Here is an 11226-nt window from a genome sequence, read left to right on the forward strand (position 1 = left end):
TAAATAAACATAAATCTAGCAACACAGCAAACTGGCAATTATACCCTCTCTTTAAAAATGGTTCCGGACAAATGAGTCACACAATTAAATAAGAAAATAAATTGTTCTGAAGTAAATTACAAAGTCACAAATAAACTGGATTACATTTATGAAACAAACAAATCAACAACAGCGTGGTTCACTCACCAACTAGTATGGTGCACAGCATGGGGCTGTACGGAAGCCTGGAGGGGGACGCTGGGAAATCGAAGCTGAAACGGGTAGCGTCTGTTATACTTCCATGTAGCGGCACCATGGCGGCGGGGCCCGGTGTTTCTATGGTGAGCGCTAGCCCTGCGAGAGAGCTTTCTCTCTTGGTCCAGCAAGCAGGGAATCAGACTCATGGAGAACGGATCAAATCCGAAGAGGCAACAGGTAGATTACGTGAATTGAATGCATTTTGGCTTTCTAACTGTTATTATGATGATCTGGTTTGCTGGGCAAGGCGACTCATGCTAACGGAGGCTAGCAGCTAACTTAGCCGACTCTGCAATAACGCTCATATTAAGTATGTTTTGGACGTATACATTGGGTCAAGTTTAGCTTCAATTTGAATTTAATAAGGTACATTCGTGTAAAAATAAGTTAATGTCACTGGTCATGTTTTGTAACGTAGTTAGCAGCTAGCTTTTTGTAGTTGTCCTCAAATGGCTAACGTTAGCAACTTGCTAACATCAACTTTGTGGAAACACTAACTTTGAGGACTCCATTCAGATCTAAAAAAGTAATCTAATGTCACCACACAAGTTTTCCTTATTTTGGGGTGTTGTGACGTACGTTACAATGCAATATATCCCTGCTAAGCTACTCTAACATAACTAACAACCTGCAGCACAGTTGTAGCCCATTATGACAGATAAACAAAACATTAGCAACCGTTCAGTTGACACCATATTTCTCGTTGACTTGCCCGACACAGGCGCAAGTGGTGCTGATTAAATAGTTGTTTTTGGTATGTTATGTGACTTGATTGATTAACGTCTTTATGTTGTGTTTTGTTTCTAGTTTGCACAATTGATTACCCAACTAATCACAATATCAACTAACAAGATACATATATTGTTTGTGTTATTTATGTGGAGTTTACAAACGATGCTGTCGTAGTTTTCGTTGTGTGGAATAAACTGTCATTCAGTGCTGATCATAGCTACTTCATTTACATGAATACTACCTATAAATCACTCAGTCACAATTATGTTGTGATAGTCCAATTACATCTTCTATGTAGATGTTTGTCAAATGTAAGAACCTGCAATACATTGATTAATAGTTTTCATGGCATGTTGTCCGGGTTGCATTTTAGTTTAAATGTTTTGCTAAATGAATTGAACATAATATTGGATAAAACTTCAATTATCCTTGCAAACTGATCATATGGGGTACAATTAGTTTGGGGTTTTTCAAAACGCTGAGATTAATTCAGTGTGGTGCCTTTGAATGTCTACGAAAATTGTTCATTCCGGTTTTTTAATGTGTTTTCTTAAACGTTGTATATTTTTTCAGAGGCGGAGAAGCAGAATCGCATGGCTGCTTTGCTGGAGAAGCTTCATGCCAAACACAATGCTGCAAGGCCATGGCAGGAGACCTGCAAGATTGTGCGTCTGGCCATGGTAAGACAGACACAACTTTCTCCTTTTTTTTACCCGTAACATGTTTTGATAATGTCTGCATTTTCACAGTAAGTACTTATGTCAGCTGCTTCTTCATGCAAAATGAAAAGGCAACAATCAGTACATCTTCAATTATACATTAGTTTTAATGAGGATCTTGGAGGTAATTACTAAAGAGAAAGGTCACAAAACTTTAGGAAAGTTTTCTGTTGGGTATGCATACAATATGAATTACTTGCTGTACCCTTTTAGGTGAGTAATTACATTTTAACTTGCCATTTTAAAAAGGTTCAGAACACACATACTATACACATATTGTAGAAAAGTGTTGTTGACAATCCCTAATCAGTACCCACCAGAGAGACTACCAATCTGTTCAAAATAAATGTACAGCAATTAATCACATAATTGCACAAAAAGGTGTTTTACTTTAATAATGTACCTGCTGGGCCTGTGAAACTATAGTGGTGACATTTAAATCCCTGACCTATTGCGCTGACTAAGCCAGTGCAAGATACACTTGAACATTACATATTGATGAAGAAGCATTTTTATATTTTCTCTGCAATCATCTAATTCCTCTGTTTTACCTTATACTGTGTTCCAGGAGAAACGCTTAGTGATAACTGCTGCAGGTCACCCGCTCATGCTCACCTGCCTGGAGACCCTGCAGAGAGCGCTGAAAGGTGAGGCTGTCACCTCCAAGGACAGAAACACATGGAGAGCAGGGCAGCGTTTTTCATTAGAATGTGTTACTTTACTATGTGGACTCAAACAAATGAGAAACTGTTTTAGGGCTAGCTATAATGTTAAGGTTATTTCTTACAACCAATCACCATTACCTGAATGCAGCAAACTTCAATTGACCTTTGCTTTAGGTGACATGCAAATGTATGGTAGGAATATTGGGCAACATTGTATAACACATGATAGTCTCATTATATGATTTTAAAATGTCCCCTTTTCTCTGCCTTCTTTTTCAGTCTCGTCTCTACCCTCCATGACAGATCGTCTAGAATCCATCGCTCGGCAAAACCTGTGAGTTATTTTCCTTTTCCAAGTACAGGACATGCAGGCAGATTGCAGATTATTGTGGTTATTTGAACTGTTTCCTTTTATTTATCTATTGTAGACTCAGTCAAAACATAAATAAGGACATGGGCAGTTTTATTTCCTGTGCCATCCACATATTTCTTAAACATCTAAGTAATTGTTATATATGACTTTAGTGCTGAAATAATCCCCAGAAAGGTCTTATCACTAGACGGCCCCAACATATAATATGGCTGTGATTAACATCCCAAAACCTTCCCTAAAATTGTCATTGTCATTGTCAAAGTCAAACGAGTCACCCTCTCAGTCATTCCCTGCTTTTTGTGTGTGATCAGACTTGGCTCTCACCTCAGCCCATCAGGGACAGAGTGTTACATCACGTCAGACATGTTTTATGTGGAGGTGCAGCTGGACACAAATGGCCAGCTAGTGGACGTCAAGGTGGCTCATCAGGGAGAAAACCCTACGGTCAGTTTACTGCAATCTCTATTAGGGCTGCTCGATTATGGCAAAAATCATAATCTCAATTATTTGGGTCAATAATTGATATCACGATTATTAAAAACGATTATCCATTTACTTTGAAAACATCAATTTATTGGAGAATTTTTTTTTTAACAATATGTTTTTAGCAGTTGATTACCCTGAACTTTAAGTATAATTCAACTGAAAACCCAAAAATAAATAAAAAGAAAGTTTTATTTCGATTATGTTGTTTTAGTAATCGTTGCAAACCATAATCGTAATTGCGATTAAAATACGATTCATTGAGCAGCCCTAATCTCTATATAAACCCATAAAGTGGATTAAAATAACAGTCAAGGAAGTTGTTGTTTATCATACATTTTATACTCTCTTATATACATGTTCTTAATGTGTTGATCACAGAGTTGTCCTGAGCTGATTCAGCATCTAAGGGAGAAGAACTTTGAAGAGTTTTCCAAACATCTGAAGGGACTGGTCGAACTCTATAAACTCCCTGGGGACAAGTAAGTATACCTTTTAATTAAAGGCACTTGTTTTATAAGAGAAACACATCTTGTCTTTATCATTATTATTGTTTTTAATGTCATGTCATCTCTGTGTTCCAGTAAGCTGAAAACCAAGATGTATATAGCCTTGCAGTCTTTGGAGCTTGACCTCACCAAGATGATGCACATGTTTAGGTAAGTTCACAAAATCCCTTTTTGTTACAATGTACATCATCCATGTATGTAGGCTACTAGTATTTCGAATATTTGATATAGATATTCAATATTAATTTAATATAATTTAGAGAGTCATGCAGCAAAGGGAAACCTAAAAGCAGTACCTGCGTATTTTTAAGGGTGTAATATTAAATTTTCTACCTCTAATTCTGTGTAATTTATCAGTTTACTTGGTAAAATATATATCTTGTAGTATTATAAATAACTACCTGTAGTTTTATAAATTGACTTAAAAGCCTGATGGAGTTTACATGTTTTGTAATGCAATAACCTTTGATTGATATGCGTTTTATAGGTTAGCAACCAGTGCTAATGCAGTGGAGACTATTCTCCATGGCGGTGTGGGCCTGTTGACTGCAAGAAGTGGTGGCCATCTTGTTTCTCTTCAGTGTTACTTGTCCCCTTTTGACATATTTGAAGAGGGACCAGACTCGCAGCTAAACTCACCCGACGGCATTGGTAAGTGCACAGAGAGAGTTGATCACTTCCTATATTTAGAAAGGATAAGAATGGGAACTAACATTGCAATGACTAGCCATTTGATTGTCTAAAGACCCCTTGTGTGACCTGTCATTTGTCTCCTTGTCTGGACTTTTGGGTCATCTTTGCAGTTCCACGCTCTCTGGGTGTCAGTGTTTCTGTGACAATCGAGGGAACCACCGCTACCTATAAGCTCCCAATTGCCCCACTCATCTCTGGATCACACCCCGTAGATAACAAGGGGTAAGAAAGTCCAACCCTTTTTTAGAGAACTTGCACATGTTCCCTTGTAAATTAGGCAATACAAGTTATTGTTGTGTCCCAAGGCAGAAGTAGTAGAAGAGAGGGACAGCTGATTAATTTATTGTTGGTGTATTTCAGGACACCTTCTTTTTCCACTGTGACCAACACAAACTGTGTGGACCTGCCAGCTTGTTTTTTCCTCAAGATGAACCGCCCAATGCCTTTCTCCCTCTCCTTTATTCAGAGGCTGGGCAATGCTACTTGTGAGTTTACCTCTTGAACACCATAGTCTATGTACCTACAGGACAACTTTCATTTTTTAATTTAAACTTGAAGCTCTTTCCGTGTTTTCCCAGCGATCCCAGTGTTTGAGAGCCCCCCCGCCCTCTCACCTCTCTGCCAGTTAATTGTGCAGAGCCAGCGCCGTGAGGAGGGCAGCTCCACGCCAACACCTTCACGGAACATGCACTTCTATTTTGTAAGCAAACTTATGCAATACCACCACAACCATAACTAATATGATGTCCGCTTACCTTTTTTTAAATCTTAGTTTCTTACAACATCCAGCCTGTTCTTTATGGTTTCATGATTATTCCGTGTTTACAGAAATGTAAGACCTCTTTGTTGGAATTTAAGCCTGCTTTATATATATATGGGCTTAACAAAATCAACATGACTATATTACTATGGAGCTATCTTCTGGTGAACAGAAATGTAGTAAAATTACATTTTTTCTATTCTTTAGATTAATTGAGGTTCTAGAGGTGATTAACTGCTCATTAACAAATACATGTATGGTCTGTAGGTAACCGTACCTTAACCCTGTCAAGGAAAACATGGATATATACAAATAAAGACACACACAGCCAATACACCCAGTATTAGATTTTTAATTCACATAAATCATGCTGTTTTTATGCATTTCTCAGGCGTTGCCAGATCAGCAGCACTGTTATTTCCTGAATAGTGATGCCCCGGTGCAAGATGGTCACTCTCTCCAAGGAGTTCTGGTGACCAAGATCCCCTTCCGCCACCCGGCACAAGTGCCCCTCTTGTTGGATATCATCCGGCACCAGGCAGCCTATAACAACTTGATTGGCAGCTGTGTGAAACGCACTTCCATCAAAAATGGTAAATATCTGGCCCTGATTGACTTCACTGTATTTAGACAATCAACAACATGTACTGGGTTTTTTTTTGTGTGTTATGTATTAAATCACATTTGATAAGTAATTCACATTTGCTGTTATTCCCTCAGATAGCGCAGGCCTGCTGCAGTTTGAAGTATGTCCTCTCACCGACTCCAGTTTCAGCGTCTCGTTCCAGCATCCAGTCAATGAGTCATTAGTCTGTGGTAAGCATTACCTAATTAACTATTTAATTTAAAAAATCTAAGCATATTGAGATAAAACTTTAACAATGTCCTCAGATGAAATTGATTCTTATCTGACCTTCTTTCTCCAGTGGTAATGGAGGTGATTGACTCCAGACAGGTGTCATGCAAGCTATATAAAGGACTGTCAGATGCTCTGATCTGCACTGATGAATTCATCACCAAAGTAGTCCAGCGGTGAGTTTCCTTCCTTGTAGTAATTCGTGAATATGCTGATTTCTCTGAGTCCAACATAATGTCTTTACATGTATATTTTTTCAGTTAAAAACCCCCAATATATTCAGTTTAAAATTTCAAAAGATAAAAGCAGTCAATCTTCATATTTGAGAGGATTGTTACAACAATATATATATATATATTATCCAAATAGTTCGCAATTATATTTAAACTGAAAGACTAGTCAACTAATTGTTGCAGCTCTAGTATGTTTTTCATGGTAATTGCTTCCTTCCCCCTATAGGTGCATGTCCATCCCAGTTACCATGCGGGCAATTCGAAGGAAAGCAGAGACCATCCAGGCAGACACTCCAGCTCTCTCCCTAATCGCACAGACAGTGGAGATCATGGTGAAGAATAACTTGCCACCCTCCGGTAGTCCCACCTACAACATGGACGGCGATGGAACTAACCCTATGGGACTGCATGGGATAGCAGAGGGCAACACACCAACCGGAGGACCCCCTGGGGGACATAATTTTGGAGGTCAGATTGCTCCTCTGTTTGGGGCTTCCCGCGGAGAAAGGCAAGCCCAGGGAGGAGAGTGCCTAACCCAAGGTGGGCTGGCTGGCCAGCAACAACAGCAGGCTGGTCAAGGCCATGTAGATGACTTCAACAAAGTCACTCAGAATCCAATACTGACAAGTCTGTTACAGATAACTGGAAGTGTGGGTTCTAGTCCCAGCTCCCAGAATGCACCACAACCCCACCAAACTCCACCTGAAACATCCTCCCCTGCCAGCAACACCAAGAATCATCCTATGTTGATGAACTTGTTGAAAGACAACCCCACACAAGATTTTGCTACGCTCTATGCTTCTAGTCCATTGGAGAGGCAGAATTCTTCTGGCTCCCCAAGGACCGAGAATGCGGGTGCAGCGTGCCCTGGAAGTAATTCAAAAGGAAAGAAAAAGCGCCCACGGGGGACAGAAAAGGGTGGTGTTATGTCTGGGACTGTCCCAGGTGGTGGAGGTGCCGGTTTAGGCATGAAACTACAACAGGGATCCCAGCTCCACCATCAAGTCTCGCATGAGGATGACTTCCACCGTGAGCTGCTCTCTATGGATGTGGACGCATCTCAAAATTCTATTTTTGATGTTAATCTGACTGGTGATGGCCTAGACACGCCCCATAGCATCACTCCAGCACCTAGCCAATGTGGAACACCGCCCTCTGGCCCCAACATGCCTTATTCACAGTCTCATGTCCAGTCTCAACAACCGCCAGGAGCTGTCCCACCTCGTATGGTCCGCCTCTCTAGCTCCGACAGCATCGGCCCTGATATCACAGAAATCTTGTCAGATCTGCCCGAGCAGACGGGCAAAGGCAGTTGTGGGAGCCATGGGCAGCACCCCATGGGAAGTGGTGGGGAGGATGGAGGCCCCCTAGGTACCCCCATCCGTGACTCCTCCAGCTCCGGTCAGGGCAGCGCAGTGTTTGACTCGGCAGACATTTTTAACACCAACAGCAATGAGAATCCTTTCACTGATGCTGCTGACCTGATTGCTGAGGCAACTGCAACTGCTGCCACTCCCAACAGCGATTCTTCTTCCACCAACTTCTTCCATGCTGCTGACTTCAACCCTGACCTCCTCACCTCAGGCCATGGCTTTCCCCAGAACTACTTTGACGACAGCTCGCCAAGTGCAGATGGAGACATGGACCTTGTCAAGGGTTTCGGGGGAAGTAGCCAGCAGAATACTCCAGCAGGAACACCACAGAATCCCACTCCCCATGGGCAGAGCACCCCCGAGCCATCGCTGAAGGACCCTTTTGATATGGGGATAGTTTTCGGAGGCAACAGTGGTAGTGGTAAACCACTTCTTGTGCAAGCTCCTGATCTGGGAGACACACATGGCGGAGGGTCACAGAGCCCCCTCCCAATAGGCCTTGCTGCGGCATGTGCTGATTTTAAAAGTGCAGAACCCAAAATTAAACAGCAACAGGGACTTGTGCGACCGAAAGATGAAAATGGGGGTAGCGGAGGGAGCAGTTCTGGGATGGGGATGGGGATGGGGATGGGGATGGGGAGCACTTCAACAGAGGGCAAACAGGTAAAACGTAGCAGGACCCCATCCAGTGAGGGAAAGTCTAAAGAGAAACTTCCCAAACGCAAAAAGCTGGACCCTGATGGTAAGTCCCCCTCTCACAGCTCAGGGGGGCGGCCCTACACCCCTCCTAGTGGGGGCTCAGGCTCTGGGGGAAGCATAAGTGGAGGAGGCTCAAAGTCTCCTGGTAGTTCAGGGCACTCACAAACACCTCCCGGTGGTGCCACTCCTCCAATCCCCAAAATCACCATTCAGATTCCAAAAGGGACCATAACTGGGGGCAAAACATCATCCCATAGTGGATACACCTCCAGCAGCTCAGCCTCTAGCAACACAGGTGGAGCAGGAGGAACCAGCAGCAGCAAAAGCCATCATTCTCACTCGTCTTCCTCTGGGAAAATCAAGTCCAAAGAAGGCTCCACGACACAAGGCAGCAGCAGCAGCACCAGCAGCAGCTCCAAGCCAGGAAGTGCAGGGATGGGGAGTGGAGGTGCGCCATCCCAATCTAAAGGCTCCTCCCAAGGAATTAGTGTTGGTAAACCAGGAACCTCCCCAATCACCAAACATGGGCTCTCTGGGCCTGGAGGTGTTAGTGGTAGTGGGATTGGAAGTAGTAATAAAATGAAGCCTCAGGGGGGGAAGCCTCCTGGGTCACTTATGAATCCCAACATAAAGCCCAACATCTCCCCTTCTCACTCCCGCAGCTCTGACAAATTGTCCTCCCCTATGAAGATGCAGCAGTCCCAGGTTCCAGGAACACCTCCTTCTTCCAAGGCTAAATCACCAATGGGCTCCGGAGGCGGCAGCTCTGGAGGTTCCAAGTCTTCTTCTGGTGGAGGCATGAGCTCCCAGAAGCCCATTGGTGGGGGCTCCTCTGGTCCAGCATCTTCCTCATCCTCGTCCAGCTCTTCCTCGTCCTCTGGTTTGATGACCTACCCAGGCGCCTCCCAGTCTCAGTATGGGGGTGGTGGAGGGGGAGGAGGGTCAGGAGGATGTGGAAGTGGAAGCAGTGGTGGAGGTGGAGGAAGTGGAGGCGGAAGTAGTGGTGGGGCTGGTCAGAACAATGCAAACAATCCCAACGCCAAAGGGAAGTCGCCCAGTCGAAACAAGAAACCCTCTCTTACGGCAGTCATCGACAAACTGAAGAGTGTAGGTGGAGGAGGTGTAGGGGAGGATGGTTGTGAGATAGGGCCACCCGTAACTGGTCCAGGATCTGCTCCTGGTGGTGGTCCTGGGAATGTTCCCGGCAGTGGCCCTTCCAACGTGGGTCCTTCCAAGCATAGCTCATCATCTCAAAGTGGGGAGTATAAGCGGGAAAAGTCCGATAAGGAGACAAAACCTAAAGTGTCTGTTTCCGGTGGCAACAGTGGGGATAAAAAGCTGATGGACCCAAAAGCAGGAGGGGGGAGTGCAACCGGTCTGGCCAAAATTATCATTAGCAAACCTGATGGGGGCTCACCAAGCATCAAGGCCAAAGTGACCCTTCAGAAAACAGGGGACGGATCTGGTGATGCCTCTATGCGTCCTCAAATTTCTAGCCTCAAAGCATCGCCCCTCTTCAGCGGCTCCACTCCCAAGCATGACCGCTCCTCCCCGAGCCACAGCCGCTCGCCAGGATTCACCCCGCTCAACCTCGACAGCGAGAGCGAGTCGGGCAGCAGCTCAGTGGCCGAGAAGTCACACCAGAACAGCCCGAGCTCAGACGACGACCAGAGCGTTCGCCCACTTCCCCCCCAGGACTACATGAGCTCCATCCCTCACAGCTCAGGGGAGAAGCACAAGAAACACAAGAAGGAGAAGAAGAAGCAGAAAGAGAAGGAACGAGAGAGGGACAGAGACCGAGATCGGGACCGGGACAAAGAGAAGAAGAAGTCCTCGATGTCCATGGGGCCGTCATCGCATCCCATAAAAGCAGACAGTTGGTCCCGGTCACCCATCTCTGCTTCAGATTCCTCTTTGTCCATGTTGGGGTCAGAGCGTCCATCTCGGCCTAGTCCAATGTATATGAGAAATGAAGACGACGACCTCATGGACTCAGCCCTCACCGGCAACCTTTAATTTCATTAGGTTTTTCTCACGTTTTTAACACATGCCTTTAACATACAAATGCAACTTCTATTTATTTAACTCAAACCACAATTGGGAACTTCATACAAGGATATTGTGGTTCTCTGAGTGATCGTTGTCCTGTTTTAAGCTGTGTTTTAATGTCAGATTGTACTGTTTCAGTATCAGTGTATATAGTATCAGGGGCTTGTGATAACAGTGGATTTTGAAATCCCAAAACATCAACTGCATAAAGCTTCATTAACGAACTGGTTTTAAACAGTATATAGAACAAAAATGGACAGTACATTTCACTTCACAGTTAATGCATTTGCCGCAGTTCATTATTTGTTGTTGCTACAAACAAACATACCAGAATGCCACTAAATAAGTATGACATCTGTAAAAAAAAAAAAGTATTTTAAAGAAAGAAGTGTACAGTGTTCAGTTGCCTTTTCTTTCTTTTTTTAGATACCACTTGGAATTTTTAGATTTTGATACATTTAAACTGTTGATGTGTAAGTAAAAGAAGATTGCAGATGATGATGATACAAAAGAGACATGATGGTCATTTTTTTAACTGTAGAAGTTTTGGAATCTTGAAATAAACATTTAGCTTCTAGAAAAACCTCACTGCCACGTTTATTTTGTAGGTATTTGCCCATATTCATTTACAGTAATAGGCTCTAATACTACGTTGATTAAAAATGACTGTGATCATTACACTTTTAATTTTAAATGAGTGTGTAGAGATTAGAGGTTATGTATTTCTTTTCCACAGCTCTTCCACAAATCTACACTAGATGGCAGCACTGTATCAGGTTGCTCAATCTGTGTTTGCAAAATCACATGATACTTGGTAATGAGTAACACACTCCCAGAGGTAATTT

At 43.3% G+C, this 11226-nt stretch overlaps 1 protein-coding gene across 1 annotated transcript; it reads left to right on the top strand.

Annotated features, from left to right (window-relative positions):
• The first annotated feature begins 196 nt into the window (after nt 1-196).
• Nucleotides 197-10966, top strand: med1 (mediator complex subunit 1). Its single transcript, XM_034107438.2, has 15 exons — nt 197-414; nt 1543-1649; nt 2257-2335; nt 2633-2687; nt 3038-3170; nt 3591-3691; nt 3794-3868; nt 4206-4369; nt 4522-4633; nt 4772-4896; nt 4990-5111; nt 5563-5764; nt 5892-5987; nt 6098-6203; nt 6487-10966. Exons 1-15 carry the CDS (start codon nt 207-209, stop codon nt 10346-10348), a joined length of 5547 nt encoding a protein of 1848 aa, XP_033963329.1. The 5' UTR covers nt 197-206; the 3' UTR covers nt 10349-10966.
• Nucleotides 10967-11226: the final 260 nt, after the last annotated feature.

Source organism: Pseudochaenichthys georgianus, chromosome 19 (assembly GCF_902827115.2).
Source record: "Pseudochaenichthys georgianus chromosome 19, fPseGeo1.2, whole genome shotgun sequence".
Lineage (NCBI taxonomy): Eukaryota > Metazoa > Chordata > Actinopteri > Perciformes > Channichthyidae > Pseudochaenichthys > Pseudochaenichthys georgianus.